The sequence below is a fragment of the Lactuca saligna genome, chromosome 5 (assembly GCF_052625555.1).
Source record: "Lactuca saligna cultivar CGN05327 chromosome 5, ASM5262555v1, whole genome shotgun sequence".
NCBI lineage: Eukaryota > Viridiplantae > Streptophyta > Magnoliopsida > Asterales > Asteraceae > Lactuca > Lactuca saligna.
The window spans coordinates 266,951,309-266,976,988 of NC_136421.1; the positions used below are offsets into that span (position 1 = coordinate 266,951,309).

The following is a 25,680-nucleotide window of genomic DNA, read 5'->3' on the forward strand; positions in this document are numbered from 1 at the left end:
TGGTCAGAGAATTTGAGATGCGGAGAATGGAAAAGTCAAAGACTATCAAGGAGTATTCGGACAGATTACTGTATATTGGAAACAAGGTACGATTGCTTGGCTCAAAGTTTTAATATTCGAGAATCGTTGAAAAAATTCTCGTTTCTGTACCTGAGAGATATGAAGCTTCAATAACCAATTTGGAGAATATAAGGGACCTGTCAGAAATTACTTTGGTTGTAACATCCCGTTTAAAATAGAATGATTAAATAATAAACCCGAAACCCTAAGAAGTAAATTTTTTTATTATTTTATATTATTATTGTCCAAAATCAAATAATAATTAATTGGGTGTTGGTTTCGGGAAGCTAAATGATCAAATTTGAATCTTCGGGGGTTAAAATGTAATTTCGGGATCTATTTTGAAAAGGATTTCAGAAGTCGGGGTGTGTTTGGTATCATTTGGACTTATATTGAATAGATTCTTGGAGGCAATGACTAAATGGTAAATTTTGGACCCAAATTGAAAAGGGTTTTGTATAGGAAGGGTTGTTTGGTAACATTTGGATTAAATTTAAAAGAAAAGAAGGGAATGAGGGACTAAAGGTGTCATTATGGGGAGAAGTTTGTATGAACCTGGTATATAACCTCACTACCCGTCTAACTCTAACCCTAGTCATGCTAATCGGCCGCCACCCCACTCCTTCTTCATCCTCCATCCACAACTCTCATTCCTACTGTTTTCGGCCACCGTCTCCTAGCGACTGGTGTCGCCAAGCATAGCCAATCATCGGCGCAATCGCTGACAGCGAAGAAAGGCCACACACGACGTCAAACCAATGGGTCGTCGGAATACCATGAGGCGAGGTTGTCGCTGATGTCCGTTGCCATTGAAGCTGTGAACCACTTGGATCGGCGAGCATCGCTGCCCCATTAACCGGTGAAACTATAGTGCTCTTCACCGTCTTCTTCTGCCGCTGCAATCGCTGTCGTCACTATAATGTGTGGCTGTTGCGGCTTGCATCCTTCTCTGACAGCCATGCGCCACCGTGGGGGAGGTGGATGAGATTGGATGCCTTTTCCAATAGAAACTCGCATGTTGAAGATGTGTGAGCGTGTGTTGACGTGTAGTTGGGCATGGAATCTTGGGATAGCATTGCCACCACCGTGAGGTGGTGGCAGTCATCGCAAATCGCTTCCTATCGCGCTCCGGATTGATGATGGGTGCGTTTTACGTGACTAGATCATGTTTGTGTGTGTTTTGGTGTTGCTCCACGAGGATGGGTGTGCTCATTGGCCGGAAACCATGAAAGACCACCATGGGTGCCAACCATGGAGGTTACTGCCACCTTTTCTGTTCTGCCACCACCATCCGCCACATGGTGGTGGCTGTGCGCGTATCCTTGCGTGTGTGGTTAGTATTATGTGATCGGGAACGAAAAGTGAACCACCACCACCGTGAGGTGGTGGCTACCACTATCTACCACCGTTGACCACCACGAGGTTAGTCATGTGTGTGTTTATCTATTAGTGTGTGTGTGTGTGTTTATTTCTGGGTTTTTGCATTTTAAATTGTAATTAGTGAGTAGTATAATAAAGAAAACTCATAACGACCACCGTAAGGTAGTAGCTGCCGCCATCAGCCACCGTGTTGGGTAGCGGTGTGCCTTGTTTGCGTGTTGACTCGTTTGGGATGCTTGGACAAAATGGGCCTAATAAAACCCTGGTAGGCCTAATGAAACCCTAATGGGCCTAATGAAGCCCTAATTGACGTAAAAGCCCAACCATTTGGCTAATGTGCTAGTATTGGGTTGGAAACCCTAATTAGGGTTTGGAAAACCCTAATGTCATGAAACCCTAATTTTGGGGATTGATCGGCACCCGCATTAGAACTAATTATTAGACTTCAAATTTTAATTAATAATCATTTGCAATTAACCTAAGGCAAACAGGCAATATTGAACATAACGGATTAAGTCCTTAATGGGCTAAGTAAGAAACATTTAACCCTAATCATCACTTCATGTGAAAACCCTAATTTCACTTGGGCCATGAATTGGGCCTTTCTTTTGGACCTTGGTGATTGGGTTATTGATGGGCTATCCAAGAACAAGTAAACGGACTAAAATAATTGGATGGGCTTTAGGATAAGGCCCATGTGAAGGACTTGGGCCTAATTTGGAAAATCGGGCCATAGATGGGCCATAACTAGGCCTTGATGATTATTAGATATTAGGCCATTGGTATACCAATAGTTTGGACTAGAATTAATGGATGGGCCTTAAGGAAAGATAATATAGAGGTCTGGGCCCAATTTGGAAAATTGGGCCATATGTTTGGCTTTGGCCCATTACATGGCTACTAGGCCTTTAGAGTGTGAGTTGGACCTTGGGCTTGGAACCCACTTATTAATTGGATATTTTTTGATGTTGACAGTTCAGGAATCTGTCAACTAGTAGCTGGAGTTTCATCTGCGGGACTTCAGTAGTGCTAGGTGAGTTATCCTCACTATACTAAGGGGTTGAAGGCACCAATGCGACAATGTTGGCCCATTGGATATGATATCCTAGCAGTTGGTATTATGTTGAGTATGAGTTAGTTATGCATGCTAGTTTCTATGTTAGTTTGCCAGACTAATAGGATTACATGTGTTATTAACTAATTATATGTATGTGCATTAGTTATGTTATACGTCGACATGTTATGTGGGATGTGTTGAGGTTGTAATGCTCCATACGGTAGCCAACAAACCCTAGAGTATTCCAGATATGAGCTGAGGGCCAGGTAGGGCATGTCAGACTCATATTGAGGACTAAGGAGTATTCCAAATATGAGCCGAGGGTCGGGCAGGGCATGCCAGACTCATACCGAGGACTCAAGAGCATTCCAAATACGAGTTGAGGGTCTGGTAGGGCAAGCCAGACTCGTATTGTGGGCTCAGGAGCATTCCAGATATGATTTGAGGGTCGGTTAGGGCATACCGGACTCATAATGTGGGCTCAGTGGCAAGCTAGATGTGAGTTGTGGGCCCGGAAGGCAAGCCAAACTCACATTATGGGCCTAGGGGTAATCCAGTCTGTAAAGTTGTGGACCCGAAACATGTTGTTATTTGTATATGTGCTATTTGTTGTGTATCGGTATTTTGAGGGAACTCACTAAGCTTTGGGCTTACAGTTTCAGTTTTGGTTTCAGGTACCTTAGAGGATTGCGGGAAGGCAAAGGCGTGATCGTACAACTCCTCACATTTTATGACTGTTTCTAGGAGACTCTTATATTAAACTATTTTGGAAACATTTTGTAATAACTAATGGCTTTTGAATGTTTGAAAAAGTTTTAAATTACCTTGATCTTTATGGATGTTACATTGGCAGAATTGTTAAACTCGCTACACGTGATCTACTAGCCAAACATCAAGATAAATGGAAGCAAAATAAGAAGAGTGACAAAAAAAGCCTCGTCAACTTCTATTGTTGAAGACCCCAAAAATGAATTATCCACATTGTAAGCATTGTGGTAAAATTGTTCATCCTCCATTCAAATGTTGGAAAAGACCAGATGCAAAGTGAAACAAATGTAACTATGTCAGTCACGAAGCTATTATATGTAGAAGCAATACTCAAAAGCATGAAGAAGTCCATAAAGCTACTCAAGATGAAGAAGACCGTATGTTTGTTGCATCTTGTTATTTAACAACAGTTTCTCTTAAAAGTTAGCTAATTGACAGCGGTTGTACAAACCACGTGTGTAATGGCATCAACCTCTTTAGAGAGGTAATGCCTTCGAAGTCCAATAGAGTGAAAGTAGGCAATGGTGAATATGTTCTAGTTAAATGAATTGGAACAGTTGCAATTATAACTACTTCAGGTATAAAAACAATCTCAGATGTCATGTATGTACCAGAAATTGATCAGAATTTAGTAAGTGTTCCGCAGCTGCTATAAAAATGATTTGAGACATACTTTGAAGATTTTTGTTGTCGTGTGCATTATCCAATTGGAAAAGAATTGATGAAGGTTAAAATAAAAGGAAGAAGCATGGATTATGATCCAAAAGAAGAAGATCAAATGGCTTTTTACAATAAAGTTAGCAACACCTGACATATGGCACAAGAAGCTTGGACATTGTCATCTTCAAAGAATGCTACAAATGCAAAAGGACGAAATGGTGAGAGATCTTCCAAATTTAGATGATCAACTTTCAAATTGTTCAGCGTGTCAATACGGAAAACAAAGGAGGAATCCATTCCATAAATCATCTTAGTGGGCATCAAAAAAAACTTCAACTCATACATACTGATGTTGCAGGACCTCAAAGAACACCATCTTTGCAAGGTAATGTTTATTACATTATTTTCAATGGTGATTTTACAAGAATGTGTTGGATTTACTTCATGAAGTTCAAGTCAGAAGTGACTGATATTTTTTGAAAATTCAAAAAATGGTTGAAAACAAAAGTGATTTCAAAATTCAAGTGTTGAGGTCTGATAATGGAAAGAAGTATACATCAGAAAAATTCAATATGTTCTGCGAGGAAGCCGGCATTAAACATCAGTTCACTATTCCATATTCTCCATAGCAAAATGGAGTTAGCGAAAGAAGGAACAGATCCATATTGAACATGGATAGAAGTATGTTGCACGATAAGGAGCTGTCAAAATATTTTTGGGTAGAGGCTGCTAACACAGCTATGTTCCTACAAAAGTGGTTGCCAACATTTGCTTTGGAAAGTAAAAATCCTTATGAAGCATGCTTTGGTTATAAGCCTTCACTAAGCTTTCGTAAAGTATTTGGGTTGTGTTTTTTGTTCACACTCCTCAGGTTAAGTGTGACAAGTTGGATAAAATGACCATCTGGGCATCTTTGTAGGTTATGGTTTAGTTTCTAAAGGTTACAAAGTGTACCATCCTCAAACAAAAAAGATGACAATAAGCAGAGATGTACATTTCATTAAATATGAGCAATGGGACTGGAACAAGAAAACAGAACCAAAAGATGTTTCTTTTGGTGAAAATGCAACAGAAGAATCAGAGGATGAATCGATAGATGATGCCTTGGAAGACGAATCAGTTGATGATCCTCCTGTAAGATGTAGAAGGCTATTTACATATGTCTATGCAAGGTGTAATGTTGCAATACATGAACCATCCAATCTTGAAGAAGCCCTGAAAGATCCAAAATGTAAGAAAGCAATGTTGGAGGAGTTGTCTATGATAGAAAAGAATAAAACATGGGAGTTGGTTGAGAGACCAGGAGGAAGAAAAGTCATTGGCGTTAAATGGTTGTTCAAAACAAATCTCAATGATGATAACATTGTCAACAAATTCAAGGCTCGACTCATTGTTAAAGGGTATGCTCAAATTTATGGTGTTGACTATTCTAATACTTTTGCTCCTGTTGCAAGGTTAGATACAATTAGATTGTTACTAGCCATATCTGCACTGTGAAGTCAACCTTCCTAAATAGTGTACTACGGGAGTAGATATTTGTAGAGCAACCAGAAGGTTTCAAGATTCAAGGCAAAGAAGATAAAGTCTATCTACTAAAAAAGGCTCACTATGGTTTGAAACAAGCTTCGAGAGCTTGGTATAGCCGGATAGATACTTACTTGTTGGATCTCGGTTTTGTTAAAAGCTTATCTGGAGCTACTCTTTATGTGAAACATAAAGAGAATGATATTATTATTGTCTCTCTTTATGTTGAAGATTTGCTGATGACAGGAAATAACAAGAGGCTCATAGATGAGTTAAAAAAGAGATGATGCAAGTTTTTGAAATGACAAATTTTTGTGTAACACATCAAATTTCAAGACAAATTTTCATTTTTAATTCTCAAAATATTAATCACAATTTCAAGTCATCACATATAATTTAAGTTATTATCAAAACAATATTAGAGTATCCCAAAATCTTCAAATCTCTAAAAGCCGACGTATGTGTACAATCATGCATTCGCCTTCCCGCGATCCTAAGATGTACCTGAAACACATTTTACACAAATACGGTAAGAACAAAGCTTAGTGAGTCCCCCAAAATACCACATACATAAATAATAAGCCTCTCATGGCTATGTCTCGATATGGACCCTCCGGTCATGTGTCTCAGTGAAAACCCTCCAATCTCACGGCTCGGTATAGACCCTCTGATCACGTGTCTCAGTGAAGACCCTCCGGTCACGCGACTCGGTATGGACCTCCCGGTCATAGCTCAACATATATACAAAATAATATAACAGCGTAAGTCATAAAGATATAATGCATAATAACACATAGAGCAGATAAGACCCTCCGGTCAGTAATACAAATAAGACCCTACGGTCAATAACACAATAAGACCATGCGGTCACTCATGCATTACCACACAGGTAAGTATAGTGAGAAGACTCACCTCGGATGATGAACATATCCTATAAATGTTGTTGTTGCATACCAGCCTCTAACATTGAGCCAAACCCACAATTAAACCAATTAGGATCTAAGACCAATCCCCCACACATTAAGTCTAAAGATGGTCCTCTAACCCAAGCCCATTGGGCCCACCAAGGCCCAATGCCAAATGGGTCCACCAAGGCCTAACCTTAAACTTAAGGCCCAAAACGAGATCTAGACCAAAAATCCCACAACGAATTTACGCAGGGCGTACCACCCTTGGTGTTCAGCGTACATGCAAATCCTGATTGGGGGACTTAATTCAGTACGCGGGGTGTACTGAACCTTATGCGGAGCGTACTACTCTGGTCCACAAACCTCAAATTTGACTTAACCACTTCATCCCAAAGCATCAAAACCTTATGGAAGCTTCATTACAAGTCCCTTACTGATAAAGTAGGCAACTTTATCAGTTTGCATGTCTTAATTGGACCCAACTTCCAAAAATAACCATTAAGAATCTCTTTACTCATATTAACACATGCATGGAGAGTTCTAGACGACCAAGTTCTCATTTTTATGAATCAAGGCAACCCAATGCACTTGAAAGGATAGGAGATTTTCTCTGGAGTTCACCAAACTCACAAAGTTCCAATCTTGGGTCATAAACGCTAAAAATGGACCCAAAACAAGAACTAGCACAACAATGAGCAAGTTTCGAACTTGATACCTCTGGGAGATGCACCAAAAAGAGTAAAACTCAGATCCAAGAGCTAGAAGCACAAGCTATCCTCTTTCAAGGCTCCCTCTCCACCAAGAGCTTCACCAAGAACATTCAAATGAGCCTCCATACTCACACAAGCTAGGAGAAACGAGATTAGGGTTTGAGAGGGCTTGGAGGACGGAAATGGTAGCTATAAATGAGGCTATCATGTTCCTTATATAGGGACATTCCAAAATATTAGGGTTTCTTTCTGGACCTAGTACGCCCATCATATCCTCTAGTACACCCAACGTACTAGGTGGCTTCCATGATAATGCAAAGCGCATGAGTACGATGCATGTACACAAGTGTACGCCTCGCGTACCTAATTTCCAACCATTCCTTAATAAGGACTAATCTTGCCAAAACTTCAAGCTGTCATAATTTCTTCGTCATAAGCCCATTTCTAACGAACCTTATATCCACGAAAAGGTGGTGAGAAGCCCTACGCTCCAAGTAGCTCATCACAGCCTCAAAACTCCACGAACAAAACCCAAAATTCATAAAAGATCGAGCCAACACCTTTATCAATACTCTTGGACTCTAAAGCACAACCCGAACCCTTTCATCACACCGCTTAACTTATTCATATCCAAAAGGGCCTAAACCCTTCTACTTCAAAGCCTCAAAACCTTATCATAATCGGATTACGGCCCACGAGCCTTTAATCACAAAATGATCCAAAACAGGATGTTACATTTGGGTCTCATGTCATATTTTCTTGGCATGGAGATCAAACAAGACAAAAGAATGGCGTTCATATGTCAAAAGAAATATGCAAATGAAAATTTGAAAATATTTCAAATGGAAGAATGCAAAGCAGTGAGCACCCCAATGAATGAGAAAGAAAAGTTTAGCAAAGAAGATGGTGGAAATAAAGTTGATGAAATTTATTTCAGGATCCTAATCGGTTGTTTGATGTATCTCACAGTGACAAGGCCTGACATTCTCTTTGATGTAAGTCTTTTATCGCGATTTATGCACTGTGCAAGTGTGATACATTTTAGGGTAGTAAAACGAATATTAAGGTTCATCAAAGGTACCATCAATTTTGGAGCCAAGTTTGAGAAAAATCAAAGGTTCAAGTTGCATGGTTTCTCAGATAGTGATTCGGGAAGATCAATTACTGATATGAGAAGCATATCAAGCTACTATTTCAATTTAGGCTCAAGTATTTTCTCATGGTGTTCAAAGAAGCAGCAAATTGTAGCATAATCTACCGCAGAAGCAGAATTCATAGTAGCTACAGTAGCTACAAATCCAGTTTTATGGTTGAAAAAGATTATGTATGATTTGCAAGAAGAACAAAAATTTAGCATTGAAGTTTTTGTTGATAACCAAGCAACTATTGCAATCTTCAATAATCTGGTATTTCACAGGGAGACAAAGCATTTCAACATTAAGCTCTATCTTTTGAGAGAAGTGCAACAAAAGGGTGAAGTCTCTCTAGTCTACTGCAAGTCTGAAGAATAGCTAGCAAACATCTTCACCAAACCACTTTCGGTCAGCAAGTTTGAAGTTTTAAGGCAAAGGATTGGAGTATGCAGTCCTTAAAGCAAGGAGGACTGTTGAAAATATGGTTTAAGGAATCCACTAACGAGCAATAAAAGTAGTTATGGTTCTGTCAGTTTTGTTTTTGAATTAAATAAGTTTAATTAGGAGTTAGTGGATAGTTATTCTCTAGTTAATTTTCAGTTATCAATAACAAATATATAAGTTGATGTAGTACAATGGTTTTGATATTCCAATTTCCAGTTCCAATCATTACATAACATATCTCCCATGCTCACTTTTCTCCTGTTTACAACCTATTTTCTTCTTTTCTATTTGTTTAAAACTAACACCGTGCTACCATGATGGATGTTGGGCCATTAGTGTTCATGATATGCCACTTGTACATCATGATGCTCCACTATGGCACAAGGTGCTCCATAATGTATGTTGCTAATACTTACGAGTTGTATGATATGGAAGAATATTCCAAAAGATGTTGCATGGCGGAATATGTTTGGTTGTTACCATTCGTGGGCCTATGGTCCAATGGGCTTGGCCCATTATGGTTTTAGGTATGACCACTAAAGTATAAATAAAGATGTATGCTAGGTCATTTTGTATCTTGAATTCTAGAGTGATAGAATAATCTCCGTGTAATTGTACTTGTAACCTATGTTTGAGAGCTTTCAAATAAACAATACTCCTCCCCTTCCCGTAGACGTAGGGAACCTTGATGGAACCCCGTAAATAATGTGTCTTGTGTGCTTATAGTTATGCTTGTTATCTGATTTCCTTCCTAACAATTGGTATCAGAGTTGCGGTTTGTATTCCTATGATTGAATATGTTTACTCACAAGTTTGATTTGGAGAAATTCAATGGTTCAAATGACTTCATATTTTGGAAGGTAAAGATGAAGGCTCTTGTAGTTCAACTAGGATGTGCAACAGAACTGGAAGGAGATGCAACACTTCTTAAAGACATGGCGGCTGAAAAAAGGATGGACATTCTGACAAATGCACATAGTGTCATTCTATTGAGTGTAACAGATGAAGTACCGAGGGAGTTCATGGATCAAAAAACTGTTTATGGGCTCTGGGATAGACTTTATGACAAGTACCAGAACAACTCACTGACGAATAGGTTGTATCAGAAGCAAAGGTTGTACATTATCATAATGTCTGAAAGTACCCAAGTGAAAGATCATCTTGATAACTTCAATAGCATCATCTTGGATCTACAAAGGGTTGATGTGAAGATTTTAGATGAAGATCATGCGCGCATTCTCTTATGTTATCTTCTAAACTCATATGAGAATTTCGTTGATACCATGCTCAATGGTAGGACAACGATCACTGTGAATAATGTGAAGAACTATCTGATGTCCACGGAACTGAAAAAAGAAAAGTTTTAATTGGAGAGGAGGTGTCTAGTTCCATTTTTTTAGCAGGGGAGGAAGGATAGAAGAGAGGAAAAGGGGAAACAGAGAGAGAGATCACGTTCAAAATAAAAGTCTAGAGGTTCATCGAACGCAAAATTTATAACTGTAAGGAGAAGGGACGCTTCAAGAGAAATTGTCCACAACTGAATAATGGGAAGTTCAAGAGTGAATCAAGCAGCAATAACGTTGTTGTTGTATAAAGTTCTTAAGAAAGGGATGATGGTGATGTATTGATTGTTAGTACATCAAGTTCTACTGATGCTTGGGTCTTAGATTCTGGAGCATCCTATCGCATGATGTATAATCATGACTGTTATGACTCCTTCAAAGAGTGGGATGGCGCAGTCAAGATGGGTGATGATTTGGTGATGGTATGGTTAGGAAGTTAGATTATTGGTACATTCCAAAACTTCAAAATAAATTAATTTCTCTTGGCACATTGGCTAAGAATAGGATGAGGTACGTTGGTGATGGTGGTTGGGTCAAAGTAGACAAAGGTTAAGGGAATATGAATCATGGAGGGATCTATATCTTATAAGGCAATATGGTTATGGGAATGGTAGCTATCTCCCAATCCTTGAATGACGGTGATGACAAGACGGAGTTGTGACATCGTAGGTTGGGGCACATGAGTAAGAAAGACATGTCAATTCTAAGTAAATAAGGATTGATTGGTGGAGAGGCTAGTGGAAAGATAAATTTTTGTGAAGCTTTAGCCAAGGCAAAGCATCTCAAAGTGAAGCTCAGTACCGGTCAACATACAAGCAAGGAAATCATGGAGTATGTTCACTCAGATTTGTAGGGTCCTACACCAATGAAGTCTCAAGGAGGATTCTCATACTTTGTGAAGTTCATTGATGATTATTCAAGGAGGGTTTGGTTGTACTATTTGAAGACCAAAGATGTGTTTGGGAATTTCAAGAAGTGGAAGACCATGGTTGAGAAAAGGACTAGAAAACAGTTCAAGACTTGAGGATTGACAATGGGTTGGAGTTCTACAATGCTCCATTTGATAATTTATGTAAGGCAGAAGGTATAGTGAGGCACTGTACTATACGACACACACCATAACAAAATGAAGTGGCAGAATGGATGAACCAAACACTCATGCAGCGTGAAAGGTGCATGCAAATATTTGCTAACTTGTCCAAGCAATTCTGGTCATAATCAGTTAACATTGCTTGCTATCTGGTGAACAGATCACCATCACCTGTAATAGACTTGAAGACTCCTCAAGAGGTATGGTCCGGGAAACCCTTGACTATTCTGGTTTATGTATATTTGGATGAATCTACCATAGTGTGACATCCCCATTTTCACGGCCAGAAAAGACCGATTTGTTTATGCTTTGTTTTATAAAATCAGAGTAATCTTTTAAAGAAAACAGTTGCGGAATTTGTTCCCAAAACAAAATATGATAAAAATTATCAAAACATTTCTCGAAGAGAATGTATTTTCATTTAATAATAAAACCTCGGGATGTCATGTTCCGATACAGATATATAAGCATAAACAGAACTTACATTTAATTACACAATTGATTTATATCTCCTTTAAATCTCTCTGTGAAATATGTCTTTGTATTAATACCTGTGATACAAAGAAAACTGAGTGGGTCAGGCTTGGGAGCCTGGTGAGCATATAGGGTTTTCATCCCACAATGTTATATCATATATTTATAAATATAGAACATTAAAACTTGTACAATTTCACCATATAAAGGCAACTCTTATCCCACCCCATCGATCCTCACAACGACACGATCTAAACTCTCGTATCTAAAATTTTCCTCTTTACCTGATCCCTACTCACGGATCTAAAACTATCCTCTTCACCGATCTATACTCACGGATCTAAAACTAACCTTTTTCACCTGATCCATACTCACGGATCTAAAACTACCTGATCCATACTCACGGATCTAAATCTAACCTCTTGATCTGATCCATACTCCCGGATCAATAATTGTACCCAATCCATACTCCCAGAATAAGGACAATTAACTATACCCTAATCCTGATCTGATCCATCCTCCCGGATCAATAACTGTACCCAATCCATACTCCCGGACTAGGGACAATTAACTTAGTCTTAATCCATACTCCCGGACTAATAACAAGTTTTATCTCTTTACCTGATCCATACTCCCGGATCTAAAACTAACCTCTTGGTCTAATCTATACTCGCTGAATAACTAGATCAACAACAACAACATCGGGGCCTCTCATCAGTTTATCACACATCAACTAGTAGATAAAAATATATATTTTTATACATAGTTTAGAACCTGTATAACATTCTCATTCAATACCTATTCCACATAACAGATGAGGCATACCCACATAACACGTATTTCATAGAGAATAAATCAGATCTATGAGATAGAAGAAAGTGAATATACATTCACGCATATAACAACAAAATATACACATAACACGTATTTTATACTAAATACTTAACAATTATGCGTTAGAAGAAAGTAACCACACACTCACTTGATTAGATGATGATCGGACAGCACTACAACTTGTAGAAGTAGTATTCTTCGGCAGATCTGGAAGATCTTTACAAAAAATCGGACTCCTCGCGGGCAGAGCTTCAGCTCGGGAATCGCACTTCTCAGGATCTTCGGGGCCTCGGGACTTGATTCGGGGCTCGGGAATGATACCGAGGCTTCGGGATAATTCTTGCACGAAAAACGATGCAAAAACGCTAGAAAACGAGAAGAAATGAGCAAAGAAGTCGGTTGCCCTCGACACCCTTTTATAGGGGGCTGGAACACGAATTACGATGGGCGTAATTCTAAATTACGCTGGGCGTAACGGCGATAAGATCGCTGACTCCCCCCTTTCGGATAATATCAGAATTTATATATAAATAAAATATCGAAAATATTTAATAAACTTCAAAAATTCATATCTTCCTCATACGAACTCCGTTTTCAACGTTCTTTATATCCCCACGTAGGTGAGACTACGATCTACAACTTTCGTTTAGACTCCGTCGGCTAATTTTTACTTTATTTTTATTATTTATTTTTAGTAGGCCGGGACAGGAAAACTTCGTTATAAAATCATAACTTCTTTATCCGACGTCCGTTTTGCCTATCTTTTTATCGTTTTACTCCTATTAACGAGACCTTCGATTCTCATATAGATTGTTTCGGCTAAAAACCGCTCGATCTCAAATTGAGTATTCGGGCTGCATACCGCTAAGTCGAAACTTAGAAAAATCATAACTTCCTCATACGAAGTCAGATTTGGACGTCTTTTTATGCACGCTCATGGTTTAATGTATTCTATGACTTTCATTTAGATTGCTAAGGCTAAATATCACTCTAACGTAAATTCACTTTTTACGTCGCGCTGTGTCGTGTCGGTTCTGTCGCGAAACTTCGACAGGTCATAACTTCTTCGTTATAACTCAGATTTTGGCGTTCTTTATATGCACGGAAACCTTGTAACATATACTATAACTTAATTAAGATTATTCCTTCAAAATAATATTCCATAAAAAAGTCATTTTTGACGCTTAACGTTTCTAATTGACTAGCCCGGATCTACGGGCGTTACACTTAGTTAACTAGAGAGGAGGTGGTACAAGTCAAGCAGGGAACAAAGATCAGGGTGCTAGCCAGAAGGTGGTGTTTGCAACTTAAACTCCATACAGATTTGTGATAAGTGACAAAGAGAAAAGTGGTAGTGAACAACCTGGACAAGATGAAACCCAAGAGAAACTCATGGGATCTTTGTCCAATGGTGTTGATGTCGGGAAGGATGATGGGTCTGAATCTATAGCAAAGAGAATATCAAGGAGGGTCATTCGACAACCTGATAGATATATGGGATGTGTGAATTCAGGTGAACTTGACTCTATTGCTTTTGCTTTAGCAACTGGAGATGACATTGACAATGAGGAGCATCAATCGTATAAAGAGGTTGTGGTGAGTAAAGAAGCAAATGACTGGTTGATGGTCATGAATGAAGAAATGCAATCTTTAGAGAAGAATGAAACATTAGTTCTTGTTCCATTACAAAAGAGATCAAATCCAGTGGGATGCAAACGGATCTTTAAGAAGATGGAAGGGATACCAGGAGTTGAACTAGCTAGATTCAAGGCAAGGTTGGTGGTGAAAGGTTTTTCTCAGAAAAAAGGAATATCACGAGGTGTTCTCACCGGTCATGAAGCACAAGAAAATTCAGGCTCATTTGACCATGGTGAGTGAATTTGATCTTGAGCTGAACAACTTGATGTGAAAACTGAATTTCTTCATGGGAACTTAGAAGAGAAGATTTATATGTCCTAGCCAAAAGGTCTCCTTGAATCTAAGAAGTATCATGTATGTTTGATGAAGAAATTCATGTATGGTTTGAAGCAGTCTCAAAGATAATGGTATTAGGGATTTGATTCATTCATGAACTTGAATGACTATACTCGAAGCCAGTTTGACAATTGAGTTTACTCAAAGGAATTGTCACCCTATTCCTACATATATATATATATATATATATATATATATATGTTGCTATATTTTGATGATATGATCATCGCATCCAAGGACATAACTGGAATAAATGAATTGAAGGCGAGCTTGAAGAATGAGTTTGAAATAAAGGATTTGGGAGAAGCAAAGAAGATACTTGGAATATAGATACAAAGGGAATAAAAGCATGACGGTTGTGTATATCTCAACAGAAGTACATTGAGAAAGTTCTGCAATCCTTCAATTGTGATCAGTCCCAGCCATTTGGATCTCCTTTGGCGGCTCACTTTAAACTTGGTCCAAACACTATACCCACTACTAATGAAGAAAGAAAGTACATGAGCAGGGTTCCATACTCAAGTGTTGTTAGAAGTCTCACATATATTATGGTATGTACCAAACCTGATTTGCTCATGCAATTAGTGTGGTTAGCAGGTTTATAAACAATCCAGGGAAGACTCATTAGGAAGCTATAAAGTGGATCTTGCGATACTTGAATGGAACGACGGATGTTTGCTTGATGTATGGAGCTAATACAAAGAGTAACTTGGTGAGATATGATGACTCTGATTATGGTGGTGATTTTTTGAAACGTAGGTTATGAACATGCTACACATTCACTTTATCCAGATGTGTCATAAGTTGGAAGTCAACGATACAATATACCATTGCTTTGTCTACAATGGAAGGAATAAAGAAAGGGATGTGGTTGCAAGGGCTTATTTAGAGTCTTGGTCTAAAGGTGGAGAAGCATGTATTATATTGTGACAATATAAGTGCTTTGAGTCTTGCTAAGTACCTTGTGTATCATAAGAAGACAAATCACATTGATGTCAGGCTGAATTTCATTCGGGATATTCTGGAAGGAGACAAGTTTTCAATACTAAAGATTGATACCAAGGTCAACCCAGCAGATACGTTGACAAAGTCGTTGCCCACAAAGAAGTTTGATCTTTTCTTAGACTTAATTGATGTTCCTAGGAGGTAAACCTCTTCGGGGATTGATGGGAGGAAGGGATAGGAAGTTCCTGGAGCACTTGGAATTTAATGGAGTACATAGGGTTCATGGAGCATGTAACAAAGGAACGAATCATCTGAGAAGGGAATGGATCATCTAAAAAGGAACAAATCAATTTCCAAAGGAATAGATTATATAAAAGGGGGTTTGGAGCACTTGGAAAAGGTTTGGAACACTTAGGAGTGATATGGATCAACAAGAGAACTTTTTGTGCCATCTGATAAAGTGTTAGGCCAAGAAGGATGTTGTTGCGCCAAGGGACAAACACCTAAGTACCTGTCAGACGTTGGTAGCTATGGATTTAGTACCTGTTAGGAGTTGGTAGCTATGGACTTAGTACCTATTAGTTAGACACTGGTAGCTATGGATTTAGTACCTGTAGGAATTCGTAGCTATGGACTTAGTACCTGTTGAGCACTGGTAGCTATGGATTTAGTACCCGATGAGTAAGATATAGCAGCTATGGAATTAGCGCTTTACGAACGAACATTGGCAGCTATGGATTTAGTGTCAGTCCTATGACCCTGGAAGTAAGGGACTTCGGAATAAACGAATGCAGGATAGACGACTCTTAGGTTAAATCCTTAAGAGTAAAGAAGATAACGGGGATGGGTAATTGGGTTTATTCTTTGATTGAACATAATAATTATATTATTGTGGGTTGAAAACCCTATGTACTCACCAGGTTTCCCAACCTGACCCACTCAGTTTATGTATATCACAGGTGACGAAGTGAAGTGACATTACACTGAGAGATTTAAAGAGATGTAGATCACTAGTGTAAATCATTGTAAGTTCTGTTTATGCTTATGTTTCGGTATTAGCGATGACATCCCAAACGTTTTAAAATGAAATAAATACATTTCCTCGAAAATGTTTTAATAACGTATTTACCATGTTTTTTTCTGGGAACAAATTCCGCAACCTTTTTATAAAATGAAGTACTCTGATTTTCATAAAGCATAAACAAAAATCGGTCTTTTGTGGCCGTGATTTTGGGGATGTCACATTGCTCGTGATGCAAACTTTTTTATGAGGAATTACATTTACAACGGAACAAAGGCAACCAAAAGCTTTTACATTGGAGTATAGTGGATCTTTTTCATTGATGTCATATAATTTGTAGGACTTTTGGCTTGGATTGTATCCAATGAAGCAACATGTTGCTCTTGATTCAAACTTTGTTTTATGAGGAATTACATTTGCAATGGAACAAAGGAAACCAAAAACTTTTACATTGGAGTATAATGGATCTTTTTCATGAAGAACTTTAAATGGAGTTTGCCACTATATGATACATGTTGGCAATATATTTATTACATATGTAGCCATAAGTATATCATGCCCCAAAAAACTAATTGGCATAATTGATAGAATGAGTACAACTCTAGTAATTTGAAGCAAGTCTTAATTATTTCTTTCAACTCTCCATTCTACTAGGGAGTATAAGGTACAATTCTTTGATGGACTATGCCTTTTGAAGCAAAAAGTTCTTGGCATTTCTAATTGACAAACTTCGATTCATTATTAGTTCAAATTGTTTTAACAACACTTAGGAATTCATTAGTGACATAACATAACACCCCTCGTCGGGTAGTTTGAAAACACACATTTAAACCATTTTTATTTTTAAAATAAAAGTTTATAATTTAAAAGTTTTGTGAAATAACAAACGGTCCCAAAAGTAAAAAACAGTCCCAAAAGTTAGATGTTTTTAAAATGTGAGGTTTAAAATAAGTATCATAAATATGGTTCAAGTACCACACATATTGTGGCCTTCTAAAAGTCCTCGTCATATCTTAGGCTCATTGTCCTCAATCTGAACACACTCCTCTTGTAGATGCTAGCCAATTTCGACACCTCATCGGGAGTTTCCTATACCTACAATTTGCTCGACAAGATATAACCCTTTTTGTCAGTTATCTTAAAACTTTGATGTTGCTCTATTCATACTTCTATATCTTCAAACAACCACGGGTAAAGACATTTTTTCCCTCAACTGGTAACCTCCCTCTTATGGCTATTTGTGACTCAAACTGGCTTGGTTTTCCTCTCGCTAGTCGCTCTAAGACTGGTTGCTTTATCACCTTGGGTGATGCTCCTATTTTCAAGAAGACGAAGAAACAATATGGCATCTTCAGGTCATCTGTAGAGGTTGAATATCAAGTCATGACTTCGATTGTCAATGAGATTTTGTGGCTTTGTTGGTTGTTACAAGACCTTGAAGCACCTCAATCTGTCATACTTATCTTTATTCTGATAATCAAGCAGCTAACATATCGCTGACAATCCCATCTTTGATGAACGCACTAAACATGTAAAAACGGATTGTTTTTTGTGCATGAACAAGTTGTCGATATCTTCACCATACCACTTGGGATAGAGAAATTTTTGATATCTTCTTGGCAAGTTAGACGTTTGTGATCTTCATGTTCTAAATTGGAGAGAGGTAAAAGAATTTAATCACAACAACAAGAACTTATACTTATCTTTTTTAGTAAATGTTTAGTCTCCTATTTTATTTAGGTTTCTTTGACTAGTAAACTAATATCGATGCAATAAACTAATGCAAGTCACCAAATTTTTTAACGTGGAAAATCTCCTTAAAACAATGAGTAAAAACCACAAGATCAAGTCCATAAACCAATCCAACAATAGCAAATAAGAGAATACAAGAGAGTTATTTTCTAGGACAAACCAAATACAAATCACCAGCCAAAAGTCAATAACTAAACAACCCTTAAAAGAAGAATGAACAAGAAGAGTTTCCTGGTAAATAAAATCTATTGTGTGAACATATTCCTCTACAAAACTCTATCAAAGACTTCACTAACGATCTCCCTCATCCATATTAAATAACTATTAGTCTTGAAGCGACACACCAAAATTTAGGATGATCTAACGATTAACGAATACACACTGACGATTCTCCCACACATAAAATTGGACGAAATTTTAAGAACCCTCAAATTAAGCTCTGCCTCTCTTCGAACACATATAATTAGATCAAATTTTAAGAACCCTCAAATTAAGTTATGCCTCTTTTTTCCCTTCTTGCACTCCCTTTTCTGCATAAGAGCAACTCCAACGGACCTACAAATTTGTGTTTTGTAGACCCATATTCCTCCAATGGACCTCTATACTTCTCGACATTTTGATGTAGCGCTATAGTGTCTAAGCGAATTGGTGTGAAATTGTTCATCACCATTAAAGCTATACACATATTATAATATTACATATGTTTTTTTTATCCATTTTTCAATAATAAAAGAAAACATTACTTATATTCATTTGTTATGGAAGTATTTTAAAAACTATACAAAACACTCATTTGTTATATATTTTTTATTTTTGATGATTTAACAAAATAAAATAATTAATACAAAATAGTTTTATTAAATAACAAACTTATATATATATATATATATATATATATATATATATATATATATATATATATATATATATATATATAATTCAACCTTAACAAACATAACATAGATAGTAAATGAAAAACATTAAAAAAATGTAGAAATTGTGAAGATCGTTTCCCATTGACAAAACTGTAAAATTGATCCCTGTCGTTTTCTAAAAACTTTGGATAGGATCCAAAAAGTTTTCAAGTTGCATGGAATGTCCAAAATCAGAAACTTTCTTTGGTTTTAGTCCCTAAAAGAGTTGAAATGACTTTTATGCCCTTTTAATTTCTTTTTAAAATTTTCTTTATTTATTTTAATTGTTTTATAATAATAATAATAATAGAGAAATGGGCCCTACAAGCTACAACACCCTGACTCATTTTTTTCTCCCTCTCTCACTCATCAAAAAGTCATCAGCGTCAAAATTGATCTCCATTCTCACTCACCTTTCCTGTCGAGAAGCCCTAATGTCGCCGCGCTAAGGTCGCCGTCGACCGCCCAGATTTCTCGCCACCCTTCATCGCCGGTAAGTATCTTACTTCTCATCACATCTATTCCCCCTCTCCTTCTTGAACCAATGGGTTCACCTCTTGATGATTGAAACCTGCCATCACGAAACCTCGATGGTAAAACCCCATTGTCAAACATTTACAAGTTTTTTGTCATTTCATCTTCAAGAATCTACCTCCCAACCCCATTGTCGGCATCCTGCTGTCAATTGTGCAGCCTCCTGATGAGTGAACCCCACTGCAGGTTTCCTAAACACCGCTCCAATGAAACCCCATTCCCCTTCAAGAGGTCAAATTAAACTTTGAACTATGTATCGCCTTTCTGGAGAAGTTTTTCAGGTTTAGTGAAAATCTAATTTGCATAGAGAACTGAGATGGTCACATTGGATCAAAAGAAAAAGAAATTTGATGTGTGTAACAGAGAAAAATAGGCAAGTTTCGATTTGAAATCAGATGCAATGTGTTTTCGGTTTTGCGGATTCCAATTTTGGAACTGGAAAATAGATTCCAGGTAGGGTTATTGAACGGTGGGGAGAGAGGGAAGCAAATATCAGATCGGTCGATGGTGCTCGAGTTTTGAGGAGTTACCAACGGTGGGTTATGTTCACTAGTGTCAAAAACCACCAACCATTGTATTCTAATACCACACAAGTCAACTGAGTAGATTAGGATGAGACCAGATGCATGATTATTAGAGAAACCTCGAATTTTGAGGAGTTACCAACGGTGCGTATGTATGTGTAATTTTCAGGCTTCAGATTGAAATTTGAAACTGGTTTTATATACAATCACAAATATAAAAAAGCGAAGAAACTAGTGTCTGTGTGTGAAATATGTATATGGGTTTTGAAGAGAAAGGGAGGGGTGAACGATAACATACATTGGAGGATGGGATACGTCGGAGATGTTCTAGCCTTTTGGGTTTGATCGCCTGCGAGTATGTGTTTGTGTGTGAGAGAGAGAGAGACATAAGATAGAGAGAAGGAGAGTTTTTCCTATTTTCTTCTTATTATTATTAATATTTTTGTTATTGAAATGTTAATAAAATGTTAAAAAAATGTAAAAGTAAATAAATAAGGGTATAATCGTCTTTTTAAGTTTTTTTGGACTAAAATCGTAGGAATTTCTTGATTTTGGACCTTCCATACAAGTTAAAAACTTTTTGGATCCTATCCAAAGTTTTTAGAAAACCACAAGAACCAATTTTACAGTTTTGTCTTTCCCATTCCTCCAAGGTATTCAAAGTATGATTATAGTTTTGAGATTGTTGGTCTTGATCTTGAACTCCTTCTCTGGATCCTTAATATTGATATGGTTGGTTTTAAGGCTCGATATTGAGATCCTTGATATTGAAATCATTGTCCTTGTTCGTCTTTTTGAGACTTTTTTATTCAGTTCCTCATTATACGTTTTTTGCTCATTTTGAATATACTCATGAAAATCAGGATAAGAGATATTATCCAAATCAGTAAATATGTGGGATAAAGATACTAACTCAACAACTAGCTTTTATTTATATTGTATTCGAATGTTGAAATAAATGTAATGGTTTTTTTTCTAGTTATATACTATTTTTGAATTTAATTTTAAAATGTAATTTTCATCTTATTGGTGTTGTAAAATCAATTAATACTATTATTAATAATAATTAAGATATTATAATAAACTTAGTTAAATAAATCATATAATTTTAAAAGAAATATTGGTCTAAGAAAAATCTTATTTTAAGACCAATTGATCCAATACTCATCAAAGCCCAAACACTTACCAGTATAAATACAAATAAGCTAGCAACCTAACTAGGAGGGAAGCCCAAACCCCAACACCTTGTGAATTTATTTTGCTTTACTTCCATTTTTGACAATTTCTTTACCTTTTGAAACACCCACATTTCCCCCTTAACTATATCGTTTACCAACCGGTTAGTAAAGCTATTTTGGAAACTTAGGTCTTAGAGATTATCATTTTGTAGCCCATATTATCGTTTATTTCTTTGGTTCTTCAAATCCTTCCATTTCTTATTTCTTATTTCCTTGATTCATGTCGACATCTCAAAGAATGTCTTTGATGGCTATTTTGGAAACTTAGGTCTTAGAGATTATCATTTTGTTGCCACATTGTGTCATAACTGATCGACACCAAAGCCAAAATCGTCTCTAAGATAAAATGTATAAATTCAATAAACCAAATAATTTGAAATGAAAAATTAAATATCCTCTTATTTTTCTTTTTAATTATCTTTCTAGCCATTTGAAATGATTACAAGTATTCTAAAATATCATTAGTTTTATCTAAATGTAACACTTATCACCATTTGATATGGATAGAAAGATAAATAAAAAGAAAATATAGAAAGATATTTAATTTCTCATTTGAAATAGTAAATAAATATTGTAAATAAGTGAATAATATCCCTTTTTTTTATGTTATATGAAAGAAAGAAGGGAGTTTTGCCCAAATACTTATTAAACCCTCCTTGAAATCCATTGGATAGCTCCCTCCATGGCTTCTCTCACACGTGTCCTACCAACCTTTTCACAATTTCCTCATCAGTGTTCCACTTCTACCTGCACCAAAAATTATACAATTTCTTCCACAACCCGAAGGAGATTCTCAGTTTTCTCGATGTCGGAATCCAACCGCACCACCGTCCTCGTCACCGGAGCTGGTGGCAGAACTGGTATTACCTTTCATCTACCACTTGTCCTACTTATCTGTGCCCAAATATTTGCTTTATTCCCCAAAAGTTTCTTATCATTTTTGACATTTTATATTGAATTGCGTATTTTTTGGTAGAAGTAGACGGCTTTTCGGTTATCTGCTATGAAATTCAGTAGCCTTGCTATCGGTTTTGAGTTTAATAGGGTTCAGCGGTTTTAATAACAGTACGAGTTTCATCCTTGGTTGACTTGTGAATTATGATTTCCAAAACACTTTAAACAGAAAATGTCCGAGTCAAATTTGATACTGTAGATCGGAATTATAATACATCACTAGCGAACGATAAGTTATCGGAATCAATATGTTCTCTGGAACCTTCTTTTGTTGTTTCCACTCTCTGAAATTGACGAAAACTAGAAAGGAAGAAGATCTGCATTTGAGTTTCTAATTCCAAACTCCAAACGTTTGTATGTAGTAGATTAACTCATTACCAGAAGACTGGTTGATTTCGTACTAACTTTTGTAGTTCTCAAATCAAAGAATACACTCACAATCTTATTCTTGATCGACTTTCATCTTTGTTTGATTTATTGCTTGTTTCATTTTGTAGGTCAAATAGTTTACAAAAAGCTGAAGGAGAGATCAAGCGAGTATATTGCAAGAGGTTTGGTTAGAACTGAAGAAAGCAAGGAGAAAATTGGTGGAGAAGATGATGTTTTCGTTGGTGATATAAGAAATACCGAAACTATCCTTCCTGCTATTCAAGGCATCGATGCTCTTGTAATTCTAACAAGTGCAGTCCCTAAAATGAAACCTGGTTTTGATCCAACTAAAGGTGGAAGACCTGAATTCTTTTTTGAAGAAGGAGCAAACCCTGAACAAGTATTAATTACTTTAATACCCTTACCTTCAAATACTTGTTTCTTCATTATCTACTATAAATTCTTGAACTTTTAAACTTGTTATGCTTTAGGTTGATTGGGAAGGGCAGAAAAATCAGATAGATGCTGGTAAGGGTCTTTCCGTCTTTCTACTTATTACCTGTTTTATATTTTGGTTTGTGTTTATTTAACTTTGTGAATCTTTATAAATTATACAGCTAAAGCTGCTGGAGTGAAGCAAATTGTTCTTGTGGGGTCCATGGGTGGAACAAATATAAACCACCCTTTAAACAGCTTAGGAAATGGGAATATTCTGGTTTGTTTAATTTTTTTTATTTAAAGATAAATAAAAACTTTTTTCATCTGTGATTATTGGTTGCAGGTGTGGAAGAGAAAAGCTGAACAGTATCTAGCAGACTCTGGCCTTCCCTACACAATTATAAGGTTATAATTGGAATTACAGTTAAAATTTTTAACTAACTAAATTAACTGTCACAAATGATGATGATGATGATGATGATGATGTAGGGCTGGGGGATTGCAAGATAAGGAAGGTGGGGTCCGCGAGCTGCTTATTGGGAAAGATGATGAGCTTCTTGAGACTGAAACCAAAACCATTGCAAGACCAGATGTGGCTGAAGTCTGTATTCAGGTATATTTGTGTTGTTGTGAAAAATGACGATTTTGCCCTTTGTTGTGACGTATTTGTAAATGTAGGCATTGCAATTTGAGGAGGCGAAGTGTAAGGCGTTTGATCTTGCATCCAAACCTGAGGGAAGTGGGACCCCAACAAAAGATTTCAAGGCCTTATTTTCACAAGTCAATACTCGGTTTTAAGCTTGACATTTGTGCAATGACAAGAATGTTGATTGTAAGAATCAATGATGAGTTGTAATAATTTCGGATATTTTCAAAATTAGAATTATTCGAGAATTTGGATTTGAGAATTATGATGTTGAGAAAGGCTTGTTTGTATGCTTTTATATGAAGGAAATTTGCAGAGTATGCTTCTTCTTAAAACCTAGTAAAGAATACCAAACACTTGTGCATTATTTAATCTCATAATAATTTGAAAAAAATAAATATTAAATATAATATTTGAGAAACAAGTTTAGAATTTTGCGCAATGTTTATATTTTGCCAAATGCAGCTACTAGCGAAATTTAAATAATAATAATAATTAGAATTAAAGGTAGAATTTCTTCAAGTGTTCTCAAAATGGTGTAATGAAAAAGCAAGAGAGAAGTTATATAGCGAGTTCTCAAAGTAAATTAATTTCTCAAAGACCCGTTTTGCAAAATGAGAGATTATTTCTTGATAAATGTCTAAAAGTTGTGATTTGTGAATAAGACATGTCTTGTTAAGGTCATTTTTATGATATCGTTATATGGATGTATATATAATCGAAAACGCTAGGTAGCAATGTTTCTGTATTTGAAATGGTTAAAGGTCGTGTGTTGAAGGGCATTTTGAGGCGATGTTTCTCTATCATGCATAATGTGATGGAGTATAATAAAGTTAATCTTTTTGTGGTTGTGTATTTGTGTACGTGCTAAGTTATATCCTATACAATTCAATCACAACGTAGATGGAGCACCCAAATTAGCTTTCCAATCCATATATAGTGTTTCCCTATCCCTAAACTAGTTTAAACTAGTTCTCCAATCATTTGAGCCCTAATAAGGCTAGAGTACAAAATAAATTTAACTCATTTGTTTAAAAAAGGAATGGTTTTAACCCTATCTTTGATATTGACACTTTAAAAGGAAATCTAATCGGAGTTATAATCGGTGCTTAAAAACACAACTATTTGTGTGTTTTTAATACATGTTTTTCCGAATTTGTTTAATCAATCAAGTTAATATAACTTTTTTTTTTATATTTAATTATTTATCTCTATTATAAGTTTAATATTAATTATTTGATTACTTAATACCTATACTATTATGTATTTATTATTAGTTTCATATTCACTTTTTATATAAATTAAAATATATTTCTTTTATTTTGTTATTGATTCTACAAGAATATTATATATATATATATATATATATATATATATATATATATATATATATATATATATATATATATATATATATATATATATATATATATATATATATATATTCAAATGTAAATGACATCTATGTAACTCAATCTTAACCATTAGATTGATAAAAAAAAATTGAATTATTCTTAAAAGAATACAACTATAACATTTATTATTAATTTTTTTTAAGAATTCAAATTTCAAAACATCTTAGGGTAATATGGACATTTTGCGGATCCTTATTTTAGGCAACAAAATAAATTCCAAAATTCTAGTAAATTATATTTTTTTGCCAAAACACAAAAATATTATAGGAGAACCGTTTTTTAATAAATACAGAATCTTAGCAGAATACATTTTGATTCTTGAAAGAACATGACTTTTTATGGAGCAAGTTTTTTAAAAGAATATCAGTTGATGTATTTTTAAAGAATCAACACATTTTATAAAGAATTACATAAGAAACAAACATATTTATGAAAGAATTACATAAAAACAAAAAATGTCTAGTAAATCATTCTTTAAATAATATACTTAATTCTTAAAAATACAATATCATAATTAAATAAATCAAAAATCTTTCAAGAATTTAAGCATAAACAATAACTAATCTTTCAT

The 25,680-nt window shown here is 36.1% G+C and overlaps 1 protein-coding gene across 1 annotated transcript; it reads left to right on the top strand.

Moving 5' to 3' along the window:
• Nucleotides 1–21,928: 21,928 nt before the first annotated feature.
• LOC145047728 (uncharacterized protein At5g02240-like) lies at nucleotides 21,929–24,029 on the top strand. The gene is made up of 7 exons (XM_078996067.1): nucleotides 21,929–22,147; nucleotides 22,739–23,010; nucleotides 23,102–23,138; nucleotides 23,228–23,325; nucleotides 23,392–23,453; nucleotides 23,538–23,661; nucleotides 23,727–24,029. The coding sequence occupies exons 1-7, from the start codon at nucleotides 21,970–21,972 to the stop codon at nucleotides 23,844–23,846; spliced, it is 891 nt and encodes a 296-aa protein (XP_078852193.1). The 5' UTR covers nucleotides 21,929–21,969; the 3' UTR covers nucleotides 23,847–24,029.
• The last annotated feature ends 1,651 nt before the right edge of the window (nucleotides 24,030–25,680 follow it).